This window comes from Balaenoptera musculus, chromosome 17, assembly GCF_009873245.2.
Source record: "Balaenoptera musculus isolate JJ_BM4_2016_0621 chromosome 17, mBalMus1.pri.v3, whole genome shotgun sequence".
Classification (NCBI taxonomy): domain Eukaryota; kingdom Metazoa; phylum Chordata; class Mammalia; order Artiodactyla; family Balaenopteridae; genus Balaenoptera; species Balaenoptera musculus.
The window spans coordinates 63,237,797-63,263,619 of record NC_045801.1 but is presented as its reverse complement, the minus strand read 5'-3'; the positions used below and the strand labels follow the sequence as shown (position 1 = coordinate 63,263,619).

The window sequence follows — 25,823 nt, the reverse complement described above, 5'->3', positions numbered from 1 at the left end:
AATATTTGAAGAGATTATAGTTGAAAACTTCCCTAATATGGGAAAGGAAATAGTTAATCAAGTCCTGGAAGCACAGAGAGTCCCATACAGGATAAACCCAAGGAGAAACACGCCAAGACACATATTAATCAAACTGCCAAAAATTAAATATAAGGAAAACATATTAAAGGCAGCAAGGGAAAAAAAACAAATAACACACAAGGGAATCCCATAAGGTTAACATCTGATCTTTCAGCAGAAACTCTGCAAGCCAGAAGGGAGTGGCAGGATATACTTAAAGTGATGAAGGAGAAGAACCTACAACCAAGATTACTCTACCCAGCAAGGATCTCATTCAAATGTGATGGAGAAATTAAAACCTTTACAGACAAGCAAAAGCTGAGAGAGTTCAGCACTACCAAACCAGCTTTACAACAAATGCTAAAGGAACTTCTCTAGGCAAGAAACACAAGAGAAGGAAAACACCTACAATAACAAACCCAAAACATTTAAGAAAATGGGAATAGGAACATACATATCGATAATTACCTTGAATGTAAATGGATTAAATGCTCCCACCAAAAGACACAGGCTGGCTGAATGGATACAAAAACAAGACCCATATATATGCTGTCTACAAGAGACCCACTTCAGACCTAGAGACACAAACAGACTGAAAGTGAGGGGATGGAAAAAGATATTCCATGCAAATGGAAATCAAAAGAAAGCTGGAGTAGCAATTCTCATATCAGACAAAATAGACTTTAAAATAAAGACTATTACAAGAGACAAAGAAGGACACTATATAATGATCAAGGGATCGATCCAAGAGGAAGGTATAACAATTGTAAATATTTATGCACCCAACATAGGAGCACCTCAATACATAAGGCAAGTACTAACAGCCATAAAAGGGGAAATCGACAGCAACACAATCATAGTAGGGGACTTTAACACCCCACTTTCACCAATGGACAGATCATCCAAAATGAAAATAAATAAGGAAACACAAGCTTTAAATGATACATTAAACAAGATGGACTTAATTGATATTTATAGGACATTCCACCCAAAAACAACAGAATACACATTTTTCTCAAGTGCTCATGGAACATTCTCCAAGATAGATCATATCTTGGGTCACAAATCAAGCCTTGGTAAATTTAAGAAAATTGAAATCGTATCAAGTATCTTTTCTGACCACAACGCTATGAGACTAGATATCAATTACAGGAAAAGATCTGTAAAAAATACAAACACATGGAGGCTACACAATACATTACTTAATAATGAAGTGATTACTGAAGAAATCAAAGGGGAAATCAAAAAATACCTAGAAATAAATGACAATGGAGGTACGACGACCCAAAACCTATGGGACGCAGCAAAAGCAGTGCTAAGAGGGAAGTTTATAGCAATACAAGCCTACCTCAAGAAACAGGAAACATCTCGAATAAACAACCTAACCTTGCACCTAAAGCAATTAGAGAAAGAAGAACAAAAAAACCCCAAAGCCAGCAGAAGGAAAGAAATTATAAAGATCAGGTCAGAAATAAATGAAAAAGAAATGAAGGAAACAATAGCAAAAATCAATGAAACTAAAAGCTGGTTCTTTGAGAAGATAAACAAAATTGATAAACCATTAGCCAGACTCATCAAGAGAAAAAGGGAGAAGACTCAGATCAATAGAATTAGAAATGAAAAAGGAGAAATAACCACTGACACTGCAGAAATACAAAAGATCATGAGAGATTACTACAAGCAACTCTATGCCAATAAAATGGACAACCTGGAAGAAATGGACAGATTCTTAGAAATGCACAAACTGCCGAGACTGAACCAGGAAGAAATAGAAAATATGAACAGACCAATCACAAGCACTGAAATTGAAACTGTGATTAAAAACCTTCCAACAAACAAAAGCCCAGGACCAGATGGCTTCACAGGTGAATTCTATCAAACATTTAGAGAAGAGCTAACACCTATCCTTCTCAAACTCTTCCAAAATATTGCAGAGGGAGGAACACTCCCAAACTCATTCTACGAGGCCACCATCACCCTGATACCAAAACCAGACAAAGATGTCACAAAGAAAGAAAACTACAGGCCAATATCACTGATGAACATAGATGCAAAAATCCTCAACAAAATACTCGCAAACAGAATCCAACAGCACATTAAAAGGATCATACACCATGATCAAGTGGGGTTTATCCCAGGAATGCAAGGATTCTTCAATATACGCAAATCAATCAATGTGATACACCATATTAACAAATTGAAGGAGAAAAACCATATGATCATCTCAATAGATGCAGAGAAAGCTTTCGACAAAATTCAACACCCATTTATGATAAAAGCCCTGCAGAAAGTAGGCATAGAGGGAACTTTCCTCAACATAATAAAGGCCATATATGACAAACCCACAGCCAACATTGTCCTCAATGGTGAAAAACTGAAACCATTTCCACTAAGATCAGGAACAAGACAAGGTTGCCCACTCTCACCACTATTATTCAACATAGTTTTGGAAGTGTTAGCCACAGCAATCAGAGAAGACAAAGAAATAAAAGGAATCCAAATCGGAAAAGAAGAAGTAAAGCTGTCACTATTTGCAGATGACATGATACTATACATAGAGAATCCTAAAGATGCTACCAGAAAACTCCTAGAGCTAATCAATGAATTTGGTAAAGTAGCAGGATACAAAATTAATGCACAGAAATCTCTTGCATTTCTATACACTAATGACGAAAAATCTGAAAGTGAAATTAAGAAAACACTCCCGTTTACCATTGCAACAAAAAGAATAAGATATCTAGGAATAAACCTACCTAAGGAGACAAAAGACCTGTATGCAGAAAATTATAAGACACTGATGAGAGAAATTAAAGATGATACAAATAGATGGAGAGATATACCATGTTCCTGGATTGGAAGAATCAACATTGTGAAAATGACTCTACTACCCAAAGCAATCTACAGATTCAATGCAATCCCTATCAAACTACCACTGGCATTTTTCACAGAACTAGAACAAAAAATTTCACAATTTGTATGGAAACACAAAAGACCCCGAATAGCCAAAGCAATCTTGAGAACGAAAAATGGAGCTGGGGGAATCAGGCTCCCTGACTTCAGACTATACTACAAAGCTTCAGTAATCAAGACAGTTTGGTACTGGCACAAAAACAGAAATATAGATCAATGGAACAGGATAGAAAGCCCAGAGATAAACCCACACACATATGGTCACCTTATCTTTGATAAAGGAGGCAAGCATATACAGTGGAGAAAAGACAGCCTCTTCAATAAGTGGTGCTGGGAAAATTGGACAGGTACATGTAAAAGTATGAAATTAGAACACTCCCTGACACCATGCACAAAAATAAACTCCAAATGGATTAAAGACCTAAGTGTAAGGCCAGACACTATCAAACTCTTAGAGGAAAACATAGGCAGAACACTCTATGACATACATCACAGCAAGATTCTTTTTGATCCAGCTCCCAGAGAAATGGAAATAAGAACACAAATAAACAAATGGGACCTAATGAAACTTAAAAGCTTTTGCACAGCAAAGGAAACCATAAACAAGACCAAAAGACAACCATCAGAATGGGAGAAAATATTTGCAAATGAAGCAACTGACAAAGGATTAGTCTCCAAGATTTACAAGCAGCTCATGCAGCTCAATAACAAAAAAACGAACAACCCAATCCAAAAATGGGCAGAAGACCTAAATAGACATTTCTCCAAAGAAGATATACAGATGGCCTACAGACACATGAAAGAATGCTCAACATCATTAATCATTAGAGAAATGCAAATCAAAACTACAATGAGATATCATCTCACACCGGTCAGAATGGCCATCATCAAAAAATCTAGAAACAATAAATGCTGGAGAGGGTGTGGAGGAAAGGGAACACTCTTGCACTGTTGGTGGGAATGTAAATTGATACAGCCACTATGGAGAACAGTATGGAGGTTCCTTAAAAAACTACAAATAGAACTACCATACGACCCAGCAATCCCACTACTGGGCATATACCCTGAGAAAACCATAGGTCAAAAAGTGTCATGTACCACAATGTTCATTGCAGCTCTATTTACAATAGCCAGGACCTGGAAGCAACCTAAATGTCCATCGACAGATGAATGGATAAAGAAGATGTGGCACATATATACAATGGAATATTACTCAGCCATAAAAAGAAATGAAATGGAGGTATTTGTAATGAGGTGGATGGAGTTAGAGTCTGTCATACAGAGTGAAGTAAGTCAGAAAGAGAAAAACAAATACAGTATGCTAACACATATATACGGAATCTAAGGAAAAAAAAAAAAAAAAAGGCCATGAAGAACCTAGTGGCAAGACGGGAATAAAGACACAGACCTACTAGAGAATGGACTTGAGGATATGGGGAGGGGGTGGGGTGAGATGTGACAGGGTAAGAGAGTGTCATGGACATATATACACTACCAAATGTAAAATAGATAGCTAGTGGGAAGCAGCCGCATAGCACAGGGAGATCAGCTCGGTGCTTTGTGACCACCTAGAGGGGTGGGATGGGGAGGGTGGGAGGGAGGGAGATGCAAGAGGGAAGAGAAATGGGAACATATTGTATATGTATAACTGATTCACTTTGTTATAAAGCAGAAGCTAACACACTATTGTAAGGCAATTATACTTCAATAAAGATGTTTAAAAAAAAAAAAAAACCCAAAACTCTCAGCAAATTAAAGGTTAAAGGGAACTTCTTTACCTTGATAAAGGATATCTACCCAAAACATACATCAAGCATCATTCTTTATGAGAAGACATTAAAAGCATTTCCTTTAAAATCAGAAACAAGTCAAAGATGCCGACTTTTCATTTCTCTTCACTATTGCATTGGTGGTTCTAGCCAGCTTAGAAAAATCAGAAAAATAAAGGCATAGGATTTGGAAAGAAAGAATAAAACTGACATTATTCACATATGATTATGATAATCTACATAGAGAACTCAAAAGTTTATATATATCATATATAATATGTACGTATACACAGTATAAAATGTATTATATCAAGAAATAATAAGGGACTTCAGCAATGTGGATCAAATTGCAAAAATTAACTATATTTCCAAATATCTGTAATAGAATGTTAGAAATTTTAATTATAAAAGAATTATGGCAGACTACTAATGATCTTTTCAAAACTTTTTACTCCTTCTTCCAAAACAGAATTTTACTGAGCACAAGGTCATCCAGGTAGAGATTACATTTCGCAGCTTGCTTCAGAGCTAAGTAGAGCTTTGTTAATAAGTATGAACCAATAAGATATGAGCAAATGTGCAACTTTCTGGTCGTCTTTAAATTATAATCCTCTTACCCTAGATTTCTGGGCTTTTTTGTTTTTGTTGGGATGTTTTTGATAACTGCTTCCATCTCCTCACTAGTTATAGGTCTGTTCAGTTTTTTATTTGTTCATGATTTAGTCTTGGTAGGTTGTATATTTCTATACATTTATCCATTTTTTTCTAGGTTACCCAATTTGTTGACATATAATTGTTCACAGTAGCCTCTTATAATCCTTTTTATTTCTGTGATCAGTTATAATGTCTCCTCTTTCATTCCCAGTTTTAGCTATTTGAGTCTTCTCTGTTTTTTTTCTTAGTCTAACCAAGGATTTGTCAACTTTGCTGATCTTTTCTAAAAACTAAATCTTCATTCTGTTGATTTGTTTTCCATTCTCTATTTCATTTATCTCTTCTCTAATCTTATCATTTCCTTCCTTCTTCTGAGTTTGGGCTTAGTTTATTCTTCTTTTTCTAGTTCCTTGAGGTATAAGTTTATGTTGTTCATTCAAGATCTTTTTCCTTTTTTTATGTGTTTACACACACATAAATTACATTACCATAAATTTCTTTCTTAGCACTGCTTTTGCTGCAATCTATAGGTATGTTGCATTTCTGTTTTCATTTGTCCCCAGATATTTTCTAAATTCCCTTGTGATTTCTTCTTTGACCCATTAATTGTTTAAGAGTGTACTGTTTACTGTAGGATTTTTAAAAAAGATAATCTGTATCAAATTAGGAAAGTTCCCTTCTCATAGTTTGCTAAAAATATTTTTAATCATGAATATTGAATTTCATTAAAATATCTTTTGCAATTATTAAAGTGAACATATGACATTTCTCCTTTATTCTATTAATAAGATGAATGACACCGATTGCTTTTCTAACGTTAAATCAATCTCGCATGCCTTAGGTAAATCTGATATGATTGTGTTGAATTATCCTTCTTATATATCGCTGAATTTGAATTGGTAATGTCTTGTTTAGAATTTTTACTTCTATTTTATAGGAAAAATTGGTCTATAATTTTACTTTCTTATAACGTCAAAGCTAGGTTTTAGAATCAAGGTTAGAGACCTCATAAAATGGGTTTTTAAGTGTTCCCTCTTTTCCTATTTTCTGGAATAATTTACGTAACATAGCTTTTTTTTTTTTTTTTAAATGTTGGAAGAATTCACCAGTGTCAATTCTGTATCAATTCTAAGTTGTGTTTTCTCTTTTTTTATATAATATTGGTAATTTCTCTCTCTCTCTGTCTCTCTCTTTCTCTCTGTCTCTCTCTCATCAGCCTTGCTACACATTTATCAATTTTACTCACATTTTCAAAAAACTAACTTTTGGCTCTGTTGATTTTCTCTACTGAATATTTGTTTTCTACTTCATTGATTTCTGCTCTTTATTATTTCTTCCTTTTATTTTCTTTGAATTTAATATGCTGTTCTTTTGTTACCTTCTTGAGATGAATTTTAAAATCATTGATGTTAAGCCTTTCATCTTTTCTAATACAGGTACTTCATGCTGTAAGGTTCCCTAAAAGCTATGTTTCTACTGCATCCCACAAATTTTGACGTATCATACTTTCATCATCATTCAGTTCAAAATAATATGTAATTTCCACTGTATTTCCTCTTTGACTCGTGAGTTATTTAAAAGTACATTTCTTAATATCCAAACCTCTGTGACATTTTATAATTATCTTTAATTACTGATTTCTAGTTTAATTCCACTGCAGAAAATATGTGCTGTATGATTTTACTTATTTGATATTTGTTTAAAAATATCTCATGATTATGCATTTGCCTATTTCCCTTTTCATTCCATTACACTTATCTTTATGTATTTTAAGTTTATGTTAATATAGCATAAAAATTTAGGATGGTTAAATCTTTCTGTTGTATTAACCCTTTGTCACTATGAATAATCACTCTATTGATCATAACACTTCCTGCTTTGAAGTCTATTTTGTTTGATGTTAGTGTAGCTACAACAAGCTTTCTTTTGATTACTGTTTGGATGGTTTATATTTTTCCATCCTCATACTTTTGATCTTTCTTGCCCTTATTTTTAAGGTGTGCTCCTTGTAAGCAGCAAATAGTTATTTTTATTAGTCTGATGGGCTTTGTTTTTTAGTTGCAATATTTAGTCCACTTATATCTAATGTATTTATGTTTAATTTTAAATCTTTAATATTGCAAGTTGTTTTCTATTCACCCTGTTTTATGTTCCTTTTTTCTCCTTTTTAAAAAAAATTAATTAATTAATTAATTTAATTTTGGCTGCATTGGGTCTCTGTTGCTATGCACAGGCTTTCTCTACTTGCAGCAAGTAGGCACTACTCTTTGTTGTGGTGCACGGGTTTCTCATTGCAGTGGCTTCTCTTGTTGCAGAGCATGGGCTCTAGGCTTGAGGGCTTCAGTAGTTGTGGCATGCAGGCTCAGTAGTTGTGGCTTGCAGGCTCTATAGTGCAGGCTCAGTAGTTGTGGTGTACCAGCTTAGTTGCTCCACATGTGGGATCTTCCCGGACCAGGGATCGAACCCGTGTCCCCTGCATTGGCAGACGGATTCTTAACCACTGTGCCACCAGGGAAGTCCCCCTTTCTTGCTTTCTTTTGAAATGATTAAGTATTTTTTTATTATACTATTTCCCCTATAAGCTTGTTACTTGTATTCTTTTCTTTTGGTGATTACCATACAGATTATCATGTTTCTTTGACATATTACAACCTACTTTAGTTATTTTACTGTTTTTCAGATAATGCAAGGATGTTACAGCATTTTAACTATATGTATGCCCCATCCTACCTCTGTGGTATTATTGTAGTTTATTTCTACATATATTTTAAACTTCATAAGACAATACTACTGCTACTGCTTCTCTTTCCTTCACAAGTTGTACTTTCATCTTGTATCATTATTTCTTTAATATTTCTTTTAGTGCACCTCTACTGACAATTAATTCTCTCAAGTTCCATTTGAATAAGGTCTTTATTTCACCTTTACTTTTAAGGATATTTTCATTGAGCATAAAAATCGAGTTTGCCAGTTACTTTCCTTTGGCACTAGAAAATGCCATTCCACTGTCTTCTTGCTTCCATTGTCTAAATTGGAAAGTCTGTTGTATGTCTTACCACTGCTCCCTTGAAGGGACCATATCTTTTTTCTGTTTTTTTTAATATTTAGTCTTTTTACTATGATGCGCCTAGCTGTGGTTTTCTTTGTCTCTCTCCTGCTGAAGTTTCATAGAACTTTTTGTATTCATTGCTTGGTATTTTTTAATCTGTTTGGGAAATTCTCAGCCAGTACGTAAGTACTGCTTGTCCCACTCTTCTCTTGCTCCTCTTATTCTGAAATTAGAATTACACATGTGTGAAGTAGTTTTATCTTGTCACATATTGTCTTTGCACATTCTGTCTGTATTACCTGTCTTTTTTCTCTCTTCACTTTAACTGGGTATTTTTCTAATGACTTATCTTTCATTTTACTAATCCTATCATCTATTGTTTTCCATTTTCCCCCAACTTTATTGAGGCATATATGACAAATAAAAATTGTATATGTTTAAGGTATACCACCGATGACTTGATATACATATACATTGTAAAATGATTACCACAGTTAAGTTAATTAACACATCAATGATCTCACATAGTTACCTCTTGCGGGGAGGGGAGAGAAGAACACTTAAAATCTACTCTCTCAGCAAACTTCAGTATACCATATAGTATTATTATTACTATTATCTTGGTTGTGCCGCGCAGCATATGGGATGCAGGATCTTAGTTCCCCAACCAGGGATCGAACCCATGCCCCCTGCAGTGGAAGCACAGAGTCTTAACCACTGGATCACCAGGGAAGTCCCGAGCATATAGTTTTATTAACTTTAGTCACCATGCTGTACATTATGTCTCCAGAACACCTCCCCATTTGCCTCAGCCCCCACTTTCTAGTAACCACCATTCTACTCTGTTTCTGTTTGACGTTTTTTTTAGATTCTATGTATAAGCAATACCATGCAGTAATTGTCTCTCTGTCTAACTTATTTCACTTAGCATAATGCCCTCTGGGTTCATCCATGTTGTCACAAATGGCAGGATTTTCTTTTTTATGGCTAAATAATATTCCATTGGGTATATATATCTATCACATTTTCTTTATCCATTTATCTGTCAATGGACACTTAGATTGCTTCCATATCTTGGCTGTTGTGAATAATGCTGCAGTGAACATGGGAATTCAGATATCTCTTTGAGATTTGTATTTCATTTCTTTTTTTTTAAAATTAATTTATTTGTTTATTTTTGGCTGTGTTGGCTCTTTGTTGCTGCATGCAGGCTTTCTCTAGTTGCAGTGAGCGGGGGCTACTCTTCGTTGCGGTGCGCGGGCTTCTCATTGCGGCGACTTCTCCTGTTGCGGAGCATGGGCTCTAGGTGCACGGGCTTCAGTAGTTGTGGCTCGCAGGCTCTAGAGCATAGGCTCAGTAATTGTGGTGCACGGGCTTAACTGCTCCGTGGCACATGGGATCTTCCCAGACCAGGGATTGAACCTGTGTCCCCTGCATTGACAGGCAGGTTCTTAACCACTGCGCCACAAGGGAAGCCCCTGGATTTCATTTCTTTTGGATATATATCCAATACTGGGATTGCTGGATTATATGGTAGTTTTATTTTTAATTTTTTGAGGAACCTTCATACTGTTTTCCATAGTGGCTGCACCAACTTACATTTCCACCAAAAAGGGTTCCCTTTCCTTCACACCCTCACCAACACTTGTTATCTCTTGTCTTTTGGATAACAGCCATCCAACCAGGTGTGAGGTGATATCTCATTGTGGTTTTAATTTGCATTTCCCTGATGACAAGTGATGTTATGCATCTTTTCCTGTATCTACTGACCATTTGTATGGCTTCTTTGGAAAAATGTCTACTTAGGTCCTTTGCCCATTTTTAAATTGGGTTATTTGGTTTTTTGCTATTGAGTTGTAGGAGTTCCTTATATATTTTGGATATTAACCTCTTATAAAATATATGGTTTGCAAATACTTTCTCCCATTCCATATGCTGCCTTTTCATTTTGTTAATTGTTTCCTTTTGCTGTGCAAAAGCCTGTAGGTTTGATATATCCTACTTGTTTATTTTGCTTTTGTTGCCTATGCCCTATCATCTGTTAAATCTAATCTATTATTGTATTTTTCAGCTCAATAATTTCTATTTATTTTTTATAGATTCTAATTCTCTGATATAATTTTTCATCATTTTCTCTATGATCTTGAATATATTATAGTTTTTTAAATCCCTGTCAAATAATTCCTATTTGGATCTTTTGTAGGTCTGCTGCTGTTGTCTGTTTCTTCTCTTGGTTTGTGTCATTCTTTTATGACTGATGAGTTGTACTTTTAAAATTTTATTTATTTATTTATTTATTTATTTATTTATTTATGGCTGCATTGGGTCTTCATTGCTGCATGTGGGCTTTCTCTAGTTGTGGCGAGCGGTGGCTACTCTTCGTTGCGGTGTGTAGGCTTCTCATTTCAGTGGCTTCTCTTGTTGTGGAGCACAGGCTCTAGGTGCGCAGGTTTCAGTAATTGTGGCATGCAGGCTCAACAGTTGTGGTACACGGGCTTAGTCGCTCTGTGGCATGTGGGATCTTCCCAGACCAGGGCTTGAACCCGTGTCCCCTGCATTGGCAGATGGATTCTTAACCACTGTGCCACCAGGGAAGTCCAAGGTGTATTTTTTTTAATGTCTGGTAAGTTTTGATTGAATGCTTGAGACTGTGTACACAAACCTGTAAGGCTCTGGTTTATCTTATAGTTTCCAAAGAGAATTTAATTTTCTTCTGGTAGGCATATCACTTTAATCCAGTCAAAACTGGGTTTTAACACAATAAATAGAAAATGTAAAAGGATGAGCTAAAGATGAAATAAATAGCATGTCAAATGTCAAAAAAAAAATTGGGTTTTAGGCTTTTTTAAAAGCTAGTCTATTGTATGCCGTTATTATAGCGTGTAGCTCTTCAACAGTTTCAACTGAAAGCTTGTGTTTGCCAAGGGCTTTCCATCTTGACAAGCCTTAAACTCCCTTCAACTCCCACCTCTGTCTCCCCAGCAAATGCTAAGTTCTGAAATCTCTGCTCAGTCCTTTAGCCTCCAAGAAGCTATTTTCTGCTTCATGTCCTAAAATATTACCCAGCATACATGTCACTTAGAAACAGGCAAACACCTGTTGGGGAATTTGCTCACAGATATTTGGGCTCAGTTCTCTGCAGTTATTCCTTCAGAATCTCAGCCTTTTGAGTTGGAAATGATTGCTCTTGACACCTGAAAACATTGTTTTTAAAATACTTTTATATTTTTTAAAAAAATGTTTTTACTGTATATTAATATATATGTAATATATTACTTTTATACTTATTTTATATATCATAAAATATATTTAAATTATTTTTTATGATTAGCTCTTATGCGAATTCTTGTTAGTAAAGTTGGTCTGGTATAAGTTATTCCATCATAATCAGAGATGGAAGTTCTCTGGGCCATTTTTTTGAAAGGTGTGACCACATGATCCCTTCAAAATTTAAATCAGATCACATTAAAATCATTCTTTTGTTAAAATCATGTAATGGCTCCTCATTTCAATCAAAGTTAAATATAAAGTCCCTTTCAGGGCCCCACATGGTCAAATACTCCATTACCTTTCTTACCTCATCTTCCACCCTCTGAGATTAGCCATACTTGACTCCTGATGTTTTTTCCAACAGGTCAGGTACCATCCTGCCTTGGGACCTTTGCTGGCCCCAAGAGAATAACTTTTTCCCAGAGTTTAACTCCCTCGCCTCTTTCAAATCTTTGCCCAAATATTACTGTCACCCACCCTATTTAAAACTGTAAATCATCCTTCTCTCCCCAGATCTCCTGATCTACCTTACCCTGTTCTATTTTTTGTTGCTGTTTCTACTGCACTTCCACCTTTTAAAATACTATGAATTGGGCCTTCCCTGGTGGCACAGTGTTTAAGGATCCGCCTGCCAATGCAGGGGACATGGGTTCGATCCCTGGTCTGGGAAGATCCCACATGCCGTGGAGCAACTAAGCCCACATGCCACAATTACTGAGCCTGTGCTCTAGAGCCCGCGAGCCACAAATACTGAGCCCGCATGCTGCAACTGCTGAAGCTCATGCACCTAGAGCCCGTGCTCTGCAACAAGAGAAGCCACTGCAACGAGAAGCCCGCGCACTGCAACGAAGAGTAGCCCCCCGCTCACCGCAAGTGGAGAAAGCCTGTGCACAGCAACGAAGACCCAACACAACCAGAAATAATAAAAATAAAATAAAATAAAAATTTTTTAAATAAGTTTAAAAAAAAATAGTATGTATTTTAATATGCTGTGTGATGGATTTGTTTATTATATTTAATGCTGGTTGGCTGTATTCTCTCACTAGAATGTAAGCTCCACAAGGGCAGGGATCTTTGTTTTGTTGAGAGACGTACTCTAAGCCTAAGAACTAGAACAATGAATGGCACAGAGTAGATGCTAAATTCATGTTTGGTCAATGAATGAATGAATGAACTGCCTTCTTATATGACTCTGAAGGAAAAGCAACAAGTATTGATATTTACTGAAGACTCCATATGTTGTAGGATTGGTACAGGCACTACAGAGATACAAAGGTGAATAAGACATAGTACCCAGCCCAAAAGAACCATAAAGTTGGCCTACTGGAAAATAGGCAGGCAAATATTCATTTGGGCCAAGATGCAAAACAAATATCTTTTGTTCTAATTAACATTTATATTTTTATTTCATGTTACCTGTTGATTACAGAAGTTGTTTATAGCTTATGGAAATTCAGATAAAGGATATATCCAAGAAGTTCATGAACATTTAACTTTATGAACTTCCACAGACTAAACTTACAAAGCTGCTAACAAATCAATCTGACTGCCACTGACAATCTCAATATAAGTCTTACTTAGTAATTTTTATTTTTGTTGTTTGTTTGGAGGTGCTCTATTAACTCCATTACTCCATAAGTGCAAAATCATGGAAGTGATGAATGTACTATAAGAAGACAACTATGATTATGACAAAAATTAAAAATAAGTAAGGTTTAAAACATGTTATGCTGGTAAGGAAATAACTATTGTGCACAGGTAAAGGATGAAACGCTTGATAGTCTGAAGGACAAGTGACAGATAACACATAATGTTAAAGATGTAATGCTTAAAACAGTGGTTCTCAATTGAGGGTGATTTTGCCACCCCAAGGACATTGGGCAACATCTGGAGACATTTTTGATTACCACACCTTGGGAGGTGCTAGTGGCATCTAGTGAGTAAAGGTCATGGATGCTGTTAAACATCTTACAATGCACAGGACAGACCCCCACAGCAGAATTATCCAGTCCAAAATGTTAATACTGTCACTGTTGAAAAATCCTATTTAGATAATAATCAACAGAAGGTAAGAAAATATAATGACAAAATGAAAAATGTTTGACTATACAGCTCAAGAATCTTCATCATTGACTTTGGGTAAAATTACTTCAGGAAATGGCTAAGAATTTATTGGAGAACATAAATGCTAGACAAATGCACTATGTCACATGCCATAAATAGTTCTTTTAGTATGTAGCCCCATGAATCTGTAACACGTGAAGCAAGGAATGAGGCAGTAAGTATAGATATCAGAGCTGCCAGGAAATTCTTCAAAATCTTGTAGGCATCATTAAAAGTGTAACTAACTGACTCAACAGTGTCTGTTTTTGAAAAACAAAATTCTGATTAAATGTATAAGAAAGGTGGAAGTGAGAATGTCTGATTTTAAAGATTCAAAGGACAAACTCATACCCCAAATAGGTGGAAATCCTCCTTGGTGCTGTAAAGTCTCTTAGTCACCATGGAGTAGTTTTTTGGAACCCAAACTGTTGGCATATAGATAGGTTTTTGTAGTTGGATGTTATAGGTACACAGGTTCATGAAAAAATTAATTAGAAGGTAAGGCTAGAAAGGAAAGTTAGGGGAAGACGGTAAAGAGTTCAAGGCCAAGTTAAGCAGTTCATACTTTATTCTGTACGTAACAAGCTGTTTTTGAAGAAGGGAGTGATGTGATTAGAGGCCAAGTTTTAGGCTTTTGTTGTAGTGTTAAAGGACTTCCAAGGTCAGAAGCTCTAAAGCAAGACCATTTTGCAGGTTATACAATGGTCCACATGAGAGATGATGAGGGCCTATCCCAGGGTCCTGAGAGGTATGCCTGTTAGCATAACTGATGCCATCTTGGGTCCACACAGTTTCTCCTGTCCTCCCACTGACCTTACCCGGGACTGTACTGTGCAGTGAATCACTTCTCTGTTGTCAAGGGCTTTGTAGTTAATAGATATTGCTTAATAATCATTAGGACCAGGTGACCTCTATGCTCTGTTAGCCTCCAAACAATGATGAAGACCTTCCCTGACATCCATGAGAATAGTTACCCATTCATAAATCTTGACTTAGGACTACACTTCCTGTTTTCAAGCACATACTCCCCATGCCCTAGCTTAACTATAAAGTTGTCCCAGCGGCCCCTCGGCAGTGTGGCGTGTGACTACACAGGCTTCCAGATCGCTGTCCGCTCAATCCCACCCTGTGAGTAAGTTACCATATAATAAGCGGATCCATTGATTATATGGAGCTGCCTGCCTCGGCTTTCGGTCTCAAGATGCCTTCTCAGTTCGGTAGGCGCTTTTTGTTCCCTCCATCCTCCAGCATGAGATAATAATGGTATGTATATATTGAACACAACATCCACTAAGTTTATAAACAAAGCTTAAAAGAAACATTAACAAAACAAAGACAATTAAGTCAATGGAAAGAAAGGAAGTTTAAAAAAAGATAAGTATGGAATAGTTAGTAAGACATGTGGTAGGAGAAAAAGATGATCTAGCCTACCTTTTGATTTCTCCTGAAGTGGTGCCACAGTACATGTTGGCTTAGTCTTCTTTAACCTAAAATTACAGATTATCATAAATTCCCTCTTACATAAGTCCAGGGTACATTATTTTTTTTAAATACAGTAAGAGATAAGAAGCTTGCTTTCAGTGAAATTCACTTGTTGAAGGACATCATATGAAAATTAAATAAACGTTAAGGGAAGGAAACTCCTTCCATCACAAATAATCCAATCAGAAGCAGATATGAACCAACTCACTATCTCGATTTTTGTTAATAAATTTTACCAGTGGATGAGTGTTAGGTCTGACTTTTCCCACCTTTATCTTATCACTAATCATGATTCAGGAAATGCTAGAGGAAGGGACTCAAGATTAGATGAACAGAGTATCTAGATATGCCAGATACCAATTATCAGTTATTTGTGCTCTTTTTACCTATTAATTACCACAATCTGAGTTTTGTCATAATTAACTTTTGTTCCTATTGGAATAGATCTAGATAATGAGTAGGTTATTAGAGGAAATATGTCACGATTGAATCTGCTGTGGGCGAGATAACCCATAAGAATTCCAAATTTCTTGTAACTTCATTAAACTTTAGAAGTCAGCTATAACTTTTTTTTTTTGTTCTCTATTCAATCAAAACATATATTAGTTCTTAATCCATGTGATACAGTTTAATGAAGTCAGCTTACACGGCTGCTTGGAGGTATCCTAGCAACTTATTACCATGGCAACATCACATTTCCTAGTTGTCAAATATGGGTACAGTCAAGATGAGCCGACCTAGTATTCACACTGAGGTTTGGAACTCAAGACCAGCCTTAATGATTGTTATGTGATAAGGTTGTAGTGGTCCCTAGGGACACTCCTCAGATTCTCTTCCACCTACTGACTGATAACTGAAATTCTATGATTCATCTCCTTAGCGTGAAGGGCTTTTTGTCCTTCAAAAAACATAGAACATCCATTTTTTTAAAACAGTGTCCAATATCAGAACAAATATCTTTGTGTATTGGCTGCATGGAACTTTTAAAGATAACACTGGCGAGTTGAGAGGTCACATTGCTTCAGTTTCATAACATTAATTTAAGGGAATTAAACTCACAAATCATCGTTTCAGGTCTGCTAGCCTGCCAGCTAGAGGCAGTTTGTCATACCGCAGGACAGTCAGCTGTAATTTTTAAATGCACTTCACCTCTAAGACTATTTTCAGTTATATTACCAAAGTATGCCTTGAGATTCAATGAAAAATTTTATCATTTAAGAAATTTAAAAACACATTAAACTTTTATCAGAGTTTTTAAATCAAATATCCACATATGGAGATTAAAAAAAAAAAGGATACGGGGTTATATACAAGACAGACAAAAATTAGTACTTCCCTGCTTTGCCAAGACTGTTCTTTCACAGGGCGTTGTTCAATATGCAGAGGAGAATAAAATACTTGTAGGCAACCCGACATGTTCTCAGTAGAATGGCTAAAATAAAGACACAGGGAAAAGAACCAACACTTACGTTCGCCAAGCAGTTCATAAGCAGTGTGACACTCAGCCACCACTCTTCCACTTTGTGTCTGAAGAACACTTGTCATAACACGAATATAATATAGTCAAATTATTCTTCATTAAATTAAGTAAATTCACACTCAAGTCAACATAAAATATTAAGGGATCATTTCACAAACAGCCAAATTGCAAATGAAAAAAATAATGAACTGAAATTGGATGAAAAAGGAAGCAAATTGAAGACTTAAAATCTAGAGGCCCAATGGGTTAATTGTTGGTGATTTCCGGGCTTCCAGTTTCTTTAAGATGATCATATGCATTGAAAGAAGGGTAGCAACACTGGTCTGTACTGAGACAAGTCCATAGCCATAGACAGCCCTACATACTTTTGCCCGGAGGTCAAGAGTGAGCTGAGCGTCAGGGATACAGGTGTCTCGGTAACAATGGAAACTCACTGTACTTAAGTAGGTTTCATATTCATGTTTCCAATAGTGTCTCTTCTTTCTACATCCCTGCCATCTCTCCTCTTTAACTGCTACCATCTACTCCACTAGCAACTCACAATCTCTCTTCCACCATCTCTGATTCTGCCTTATTTCATCATAACCTCACTTCAGAAAGAGTAATTTTGCTTTTTATATTTTTATAGCTTGACAATCTGTCCTCGAATGATATTAAAAATGATGGGAAAAGCTTTATGTATGTTATTGTTCATTATGGTGTTATTTGCAAAACCAAAAAACGGTCAAAGCAACTTGAAAGTCCAACAATAGGGAAATTAAATAAAATTAAATAAACTATGGCTCTAACAATGAAATATAATGTGGCCAGTAAAGACTCTTTGAAGATTATGTCATAACATGAAAAAAATGCATATGTGTAATATTAAGTAAAAAAGGGCAGAATAAAAAATTGTAAGTACACTAAAATCACAACTCCAATAAAAATCCAAAATGAAGGAGGATAGAAGAGAACCTCCAACAATAAAAATGGATATGTTAGGATGGATAAATTATTGAATAATTATTTTTATTTTTTCCCCAAATTTTCTACAAAGTTCTTATTTATTTTCATAATTTAGATGTAAACTATCCACAACTTTTCATTTTCAGTATATTCTAATTATTTATTTATATTACCAAAATTTGTTTCCAGAGTAATTAACAAGACCAATAATACTAGTGGAAAACTCAAGAAATATATTCTGAAATTCCAATATGTGTGTGCTATGTATAACTAGATGACTTCAAAGCACACTATGGCAGGAGATAATATGAAAATATACATCCTCCCCTAAAGAGAGTTACAACTCAGACTGCTATAAATGCTTCATCTTTTTTTAGGCTGGCAAAATGAATTAGTACTAGGCATTCAATAAATACTTGATGAATAAATAAATAAATCAAAGCAGAAACCAAATAGGATATGAGACTGTCTTACTAACTTACAGGTCCCTTTGGAGAAAGAAGTTTTCTTTTAATGCTATGTCAGGCAATCTGATTTATAGTAGGAAAGGTGTTTATCATAATGTGTTTAAATGCCAGTACTCAAAGTCAATGGGACTTTTCTGGCTGACAAACTCATTTCATCTGATAGCAATGCAAGGTCTTCATTAGGCTGACATCTCATTCAGGATCTCCCCTCACACCACTTCAGTCAAACTAGAAATGAAACACAAGGTTCTCTATTCAGGGTACAGAAACCTGTTAATATTGCAAAGAGTTCATTTATTTATATTGCTAAAAATTCCAATATTCTCTTGAGCAACCTATGCTAGAGCAATAAAGATTTTTTTAAGTCCTTAAATTCCTTCTGGCAATGTCACTTGAAAACAGAAAAAAGAACCTACTGGTCAAACTGAATAAAATCGCTAATTGAGATTTTTAAAAATTAAATCCTTTATGCAAAAAATAGTAGGCAAGAAAGAATTAGATTCACTAGCCAGAAAAACCTCTACATTCAGCAGTGTTACTGTAAATAAATATTCAACAAAAGAGAATCGAAAAGAAATGACCTACCTGACAGGAGGCATCTCGGTATCAGCATGCAGGAGTCTTTTATGAACCTCTAGCGGAGTGGAACTTACACTTTTCTGGCAATTTGGCAATCCTGGTAAATATGGCATTTTGACACATTCTTTGAATTCTTCTAGACCAAATGCTGTGGTGTATTCTAGTTAAAAATAGTATAATGACCATCTGTATTACTTCTTAATTAAATGTATAAAATTTTTTTACTATATACTAAAATGTATAATAAATATACCAAATCAGTCATTCAGAAAATAAAATTAAGCTACTGTAATTGAGCTAGCATCTTTCCCAAGAGAATACCTTTCAATTCCGAGGATGGGGATTGCAGGCAAGAGCTGATTAAGGGGCTAAGAACTATTAGAAGAAGGAAGAAGGCAGCTTCACAGATCTCCCATAGTCATCACTGTCCCTCATTATTTTGTTTAATCAGAATTCCCAGAACATCAGATACATTCACATTGAAAGACAGATTAAAAGCACTTTCAAGAATCTTGTAATATCTGCTACTTTAAATCCTTTCACCTTCCTGCTTTTGTGTAGATAATCAAGAGGTACAAATGCATGATTATCGGAGCTAGCAGTGAAAGAGAAAAGAATTCCATTTCAGGCATTGATTTTAACTCTCACTCTGCAAAATCCCACATCAAATCTACAAACAGCAACATCTGAAGCATCAGGAGGGCTTCTTCTACTGACCTCAGGTATCACTGGTATAAGAGGTTGTTCAAATTATTCTTTTTTAAAAAAAAAACTTCAAAATGAAGACAGTAAATGGAAAAAGAAGATTAAGAGATTAAAGGTTTGGATGATTTTTAAACAGAGAATTGTTTTCTAAGCTTTCTCTACTAAGTAAATCTAGCATAGCAATAGAAATAGTATTTAATGGGACTAGAGTAATATTAAATGCTCAAAATGCTATTTTTCAACCTTTGATTATTCTTTTTTGGAAAATATAGTTTCTCTTGATCAAAATCATGTAGAGTTTCTTTTCAGTAATTAGATTTGGAGGTAGGAGAACAGATAAACTGGTGTATCTTTAATAGGAATCTAGTAAAAACGTCGAAAAAATACAGTAACACACTCAAAACCAGGAGTGATGAAATGGCTGGGGAGTTTGAAATTTGCTGTTTTCAAGAATTCTATCTCCATTAATAAAGCCAAAGGCAAAATTCAGTATAAACAAGAAATACAATTATGATTTGAAATTAAGGGGGAAAGTTATTACACTTGTATACAAGTCAAAAGTTCTGAAATTAGTCTTTATTGAGCAACTATAAGATATAAGATATTTTCCACATAGCTCACTCAAAAAATAAAGTTTGGGTTAGAATTATTGATACAAAAAGGTGCTGTTAAAGATTTGGGTTTCTTAAAATATAAATACCAACTTGAGGTATTTAAAAACAAACATGACTTACAAAAATAAGTATGATCCAACAGAGGTAGCACTACACTGATATCAAGAGTAGTTCTTTAGAATTTGTTTTTTATCATGAGTTATAGAATTACCTTAAGTAAATTATTCCTAATCTGCTTCCATTTTTCTTTTCCATAAGCCTACGGTATTATCCTTCTTACCTAAATGTTACAAAAATTATTTAATGTCTCTTGACTGATTAAAAAAGTACATGTAAATTCAAGGTACTACTTCTATATTTTTGTAAGTAAAATAAGAGTAAAATGAAGTTACCTTTCCTCATCTTTTGTGTTTCTAAAACTGCTTTCCTCCAACTTCTCTCAAAAAGAAAACAACTGTCAAGGGAATTTCTGGTGACATTAGAAGGTTCAAATTTGATTTCAGGAGGCAGCATTGGCATTTTTTCTTCTTTTTTCAACAGTGCTGATGAAATTAAGATGCTGCACCAGATTCAGGACACAAAATACAGAAAAACAAATTGTTTTCCATCATACAAATTAAATCCTAACATAGATTTAAATGAAAAGTTTACTTATAACATGTAAATACATATTCTTGGGATTTTAAAGCAAGAGGCCTTTAAGAACATAGCTAAAATAAGTTGTAAGACTTTTTTCTTTTAAATATTTTATATTTTAATGAATTTTTTCAAATTTGAGGTTACAGATATTTGGCAATATAAAAAAATCTAAAGTTCAACAGCAAATTATCATGTACATGACAATGTAATGCTTAGGATTCTCTCAAAAATATTACCATTATGCACCATGACCAAGTGAGATTTATCTCTGGGATGCAAGGATGGTTCAAGATACAAAAATTAGTTAAGATGATATACCACATTACAGAATGAAAGATTAAAAAATCACATGCTCATCTCAACAGATGCAGAAAAAGCTTTTGATAAAATTCAACATACTTTCATAATAAAAACTTTCAACAAACTAGGAACTGAGAGAAATTATCTCAACATAAAAAAGGCTATATATGAAAAGCCCATAGCTAACATAATCAATGGTAAAAATTGAAAGCATTCCTCTAAGATTAGGAGCAAGGCAAGGATACCCACTCTCACAACTTCCATTCAACATAGTATTGGCAGTCCTAGCCAGAGCAATTAGAAAGAAAAGGCATCTAGATTGGAAAGAAAAAAGTAAAACTGTCCCTGTTTTCAAATGGCATAATCTTATATATATCGAAAACTCTAGACTCCACAAAAAAATGTTAGAACTAATAAAGGAATTCAGGAAAGCTGAGGGATACAAAATTAACAAACAAAAGTCACTTGCATTTCTATACACTAACAACAAACTATCTGAAAAGGATATTAGGAAAACAATCCAATTTATAATAGCATCGAAAAGAGTAAACTACTTAGGAATAAGCTTAACTAAGGGAGTAAAAGATTTGTATGCTGAAAAACTATAAAACATTGATAAAAGAAATTAAAGAAGATGCATCCAAATGGAAAGACATCCCATGCTTATGGACTGGAAAACTTAATATTGTCAAAATATCCACATTACCCAAAATGATCTACAGAGATTCAATGCAATCCTTATCAAAATGCCAATGCAAAAGAATTAAAAATTTTAGTAAAAACAATTAAAAAATTCATATGGAATGTAAATCAGTGAATTTAGAACACTCCCTCACACCATCCACAAAAATAAACTCAAAATGGCTTAAAGACTTAAATATAAGACATGACACCATAAAACTCCTAAAAGAGAACATCGGCAAAACATTCTCTGACATAAATTGTAGGAGTTTTTTCTTAGATCAGTCTCCCAAGGCAATAGAAATAAAAGCAAAAGTAAACAAATGGGACCTAATCAAACTCATAAACTTTTGCACAGCAAGGGAAACCATAAACAAAACAAAAAGACAACCTACAGACTGGGAGAAAATATTTGCAAATGATGCAACCGACAAGGCTTAATTTCCAAAATACACAAACAGCTCACACAGCTCAACATCAAAAAAACAAACAATATGATTAAAACCTGGGCAGAAGACCTAAATAGACATTTCTCCAAAGAAGACATACAGATGGCCAACAGGCACATGAAAAGATGCTCAACATCCCTAATTATTAGAGAAATGCAAATCAAAACTACAATGAGTTATCACCTCACACCAGTCAGAATGGCCATCGTAAAAAAAGTCTACAAATAATAAATGCTGGAGAGGGTATGGAGAAAAGGGAACCCTCCTACACTGTTGGTGGGAATGTAAATTGGTGCGGTCACTATGGAAAACAGTATGGAGGCTCCTTAAAAAACTAAAAATAGAGGTACCATGTGATCCAGCAATCCCACTCCTGGGCATATATCCACAGAAAACTCTAATTAGAAAAGATACAGGAACCACAATGTTCATAGCAGCACTATATACAATAGCCAAGACAAGGAAGCAACTTAAATGTCTATCGACAGATGAATGGATAAAGAAAATGTGGTAAATATATATACAATGGAATATTACTCAGCCATAAAAAAGAATGAAATAATGCCATTTGCAGCAACATGGATGGACCTAGAGATTATCATACTAAGTGAAGTAAGTCAGACAAAGACAAATATTATACCATATCACATATGTGGAATATAAAAAAAAGTACAGATGAACTTATTTACAAAACAGAAACAGACTCACAGACATAAAAAACAAACATATGGTTACCAAAGGGGAAGAGGGGGGAGGGATAAATTGGGAGTATGGGATTAACAGATGCCCACTACCATATATAAAATAGATAAACAACAAGGATTTACTGTATAGCACAGGGAACTATGTTCAATATCTTGTAATAAACTATAATGGAAATGAATTGAAAAAAAAGAATACAGATATATACATTTACATGTATAACTGAGTCACTCTGCTGTACACCTGAAACTAATGCAGTATTGTAAATCAACCATACTTCAATTTAAATAAATAAATAAATAAAAATTAATATGGATCCCAAAGGACCCCAGATAACCAAAATAATCTTGAAAAAGATGAAAGTTGGAGGCATCAAACTTTTTGATTTCAAAATATGTCACAAAGCTAAAGTAATTAAAACAATATAATACTGGCATAAAGACAGACATATAGCTCAATGGAACAGAATAGACTCCAGAAATAAATCCATACATATACAGTAAACAGATTTTTGACAAGAGTGCCAAGAATACACAATAGGGGAAGGATAGTCTCTTTAACAAATGGTGTTGGAAAAACTGGATATCCACATGCAAAAGAATGAAGTTGAACCCTTATCTTACACCATACACAAAAATAAACTCAAAATGAATTAAAGACATAAACTTAAGACCTGAAAGTGTAAAACTCCTAAAAGAAAACATGGGGATTAAAGAAGGTGTGGCCAAGATGGTGGAGTAGGAAGATCCTGAGCTCAACCTCTCCCACTGACACACCAAAATCACAACTATTTACAGAGCAACTATTGATGAGAAACACCAGAAGATTAGCAGAAAAAGATCTACAATTAAAGATATAAAGAAGGAACCACGAGGTGGGTAGGAGGGACAGAGATGTGGTACAGTTGAGACCCCATAAGCCCAGGTGGGCGACCCACAAATAGGAGGATAATTACAGTTTGCAGAGGTTCTCCCCAGGGAGTGAGGAATCTGAGCCCCACATTGGGCTCCCCAGTGTGGAGGTCCTACACCAGGAAGATAAGCTCCCAGAATGTTTGGCTTTGAAGGCCAGTAGGGCTTAAGTTCAGGAGAACCAGAGGGTTGTGGGAAATAGAGACTCCACTCTTAAAAATCTACACAAAATCTCACACATCCAGGACCCAGGGCAGAAGCAGTAATTTGAAAGGAGCCTGGGTCAGATCCACCTGCTTATCTTGGAGAACCTTCTAGAGAGGCAGGAGTTCCCTGGAGCTCACCCTGGGGACACAACTGATGGGAGCTATTCGGGGATGCTCGTTCTACCACAAGGACAGTGGTGCTGGCAAGTGCCCTTTTGGAGTCCTTCCTCTAGTTCATTAGCACTGGGAACCAGCCCTGCCCATCAGCCTTTTGACATCACTACTGGGACGCCTCAGGCCAAGCAACTGGCCAGGCAGGGAAACAACCTCACCCATCAGCAGGCTGACTGCCTTAAGAACCCCTGAGCCCACAGCTGCCCCAGGACCCGACTGCACACACCAGCATACCAGCATTAGCCCTGGGACCAGCCTTACCCACTAGTGGGCAGGCACCAGCCCCAGGACCCCAGGGCCCTGGTCCAACCCACCAGCGGGCCAACACACCAACCCTGGGACACGCAAGGTCCTACAGCCAGAGACCCCAGGACCCAGCTCTGCCCACCAGTGGGCCAGAACTAGGCCTAGGACCCAGACTCACCCACCAGTGGGTGGGCACCAGCCCCAGGATCCTGTGGGCCCCAGCCTGGCCCACCAATAATTCTAAAATGTATACGGAAGCACAAAAGGTCCAAAATAGCCAAAACAATCTTGAGAAAGAAGAACAAAGGTGGAGGTATCATGCTCTCTGACTTCAGATTATACTACAAAGCTACAGTAATCAAAGCAGTATGGTACTGGCACAAAAACAGACATATAGCTCAATGGACCAGAATAGAGAGGCCAGAAATGAGCCCACACTTCTATGGGCAATATGCTATAAACATGTAGGTGAAAAGCCCAGAAGGCTGCTTTTTAAAAAGACGATTCTTACCTCTTCACATATCTCTATTCGCCTGGAGAACAGAAGGGGGAACAGAAGAGCTAAAACCTTTCAGCCAGCTCTTGCCTCAGTTAGTATCACTACAGAGTGGGCAAGCAGCCTTCTGGGCTTTTTGGCTACATGTTAATAGCATCCTGTCATTCTCTTCACAGCACTTATCATAGTTTATAATAATGTATTTATATGTCATTATTTATTGTCTGTCTCTGACACTGGTATTGAAATAAAACTCAAAACTCTATTTTGCCAGCTCTTTAGTTTTGCAAACAGAATCCCCTAGGATCTGTTCCCGACCTACCTTTGCAATCTTGTCACTAGACAGTTCCCCCTCTCCCATACTCTAATTCAGGGGTCAGCAAACTGTCCCCAGGTCAAATCCAGCATGCTACCTATTTTAGTAAGTAAATTGGCACTGGAACACAGAAACAAATGTCCATTTGTACATATTTTCTATAGCTTCCTTTGGCCTACAAGAGTAGTTGCAACTGAGACTCTATGGCCCACAAAGTCTAAAATATTTACTGTACTTATTTTACTAAAGTTTGCCAGCCCTGGCTCTAATTCATTCAACAAGCATCTACTGAGTACTTACTAGGTGTTATGCTAGGTGAAATTTCTGAAATTTAAAATATATATGTTACAGGAATTCTACTTTCTTTTTCAATGGATCATACCTTGAGGTTCATGCACCCTATTTTAGAGGCCACAGCTATAAACAGTGGGAGCTGTTGAAGGACTAGACCTAAGATTTTAAAATATTGCTTTAACTTTGGCAATATTAGAAGACAGATGGGAATGAGAAGGCCAATTAGGAAACTATTACAATTGTTTAGGTGAATGGTAGTGAGGGCCCAAACCAAGGAAAAAGCAGACTGAGACACAAGCTGGATAGAGGTTAATGTGGTAGC

The 25,823-nt window shown here is 35.9% G+C and overlaps 1 protein-coding gene across 2 annotated transcripts in view; it reads right to left on the bottom strand.

The window, feature by feature from the left end:
* Positions 1-25,823, bottom strand: part of C17H8orf89 (chromosome 17 C8orf89 homolog) — a 68,712-nt gene that overhangs the window by 28,568 nt on the left and 14,321 nt on the right. For both annotated transcript variants that reach the window (XM_036829901.1, XM_036829900.1), the window contains exons 2-5: positions 20,480-20,646; positions 18,775-18,928; positions 16,634-16,729; positions 15,247-15,302 (exon numbers count right to left, since the gene is read on the bottom strand). In XM_036829901.1, coding sequence (XP_036685796.1) covers positions 15,247-15,302; positions 16,634-16,729; positions 18,775-18,928; positions 20,480-20,606 — 433 coding nt within the window. In that variant the 5' untranslated portion in view covers positions 20,607-20,646. The remainder of the gene's footprint in view (positions 1-15,246; positions 15,303-16,633; positions 16,730-18,774; positions 18,929-20,479; positions 20,647-25,823) is intronic.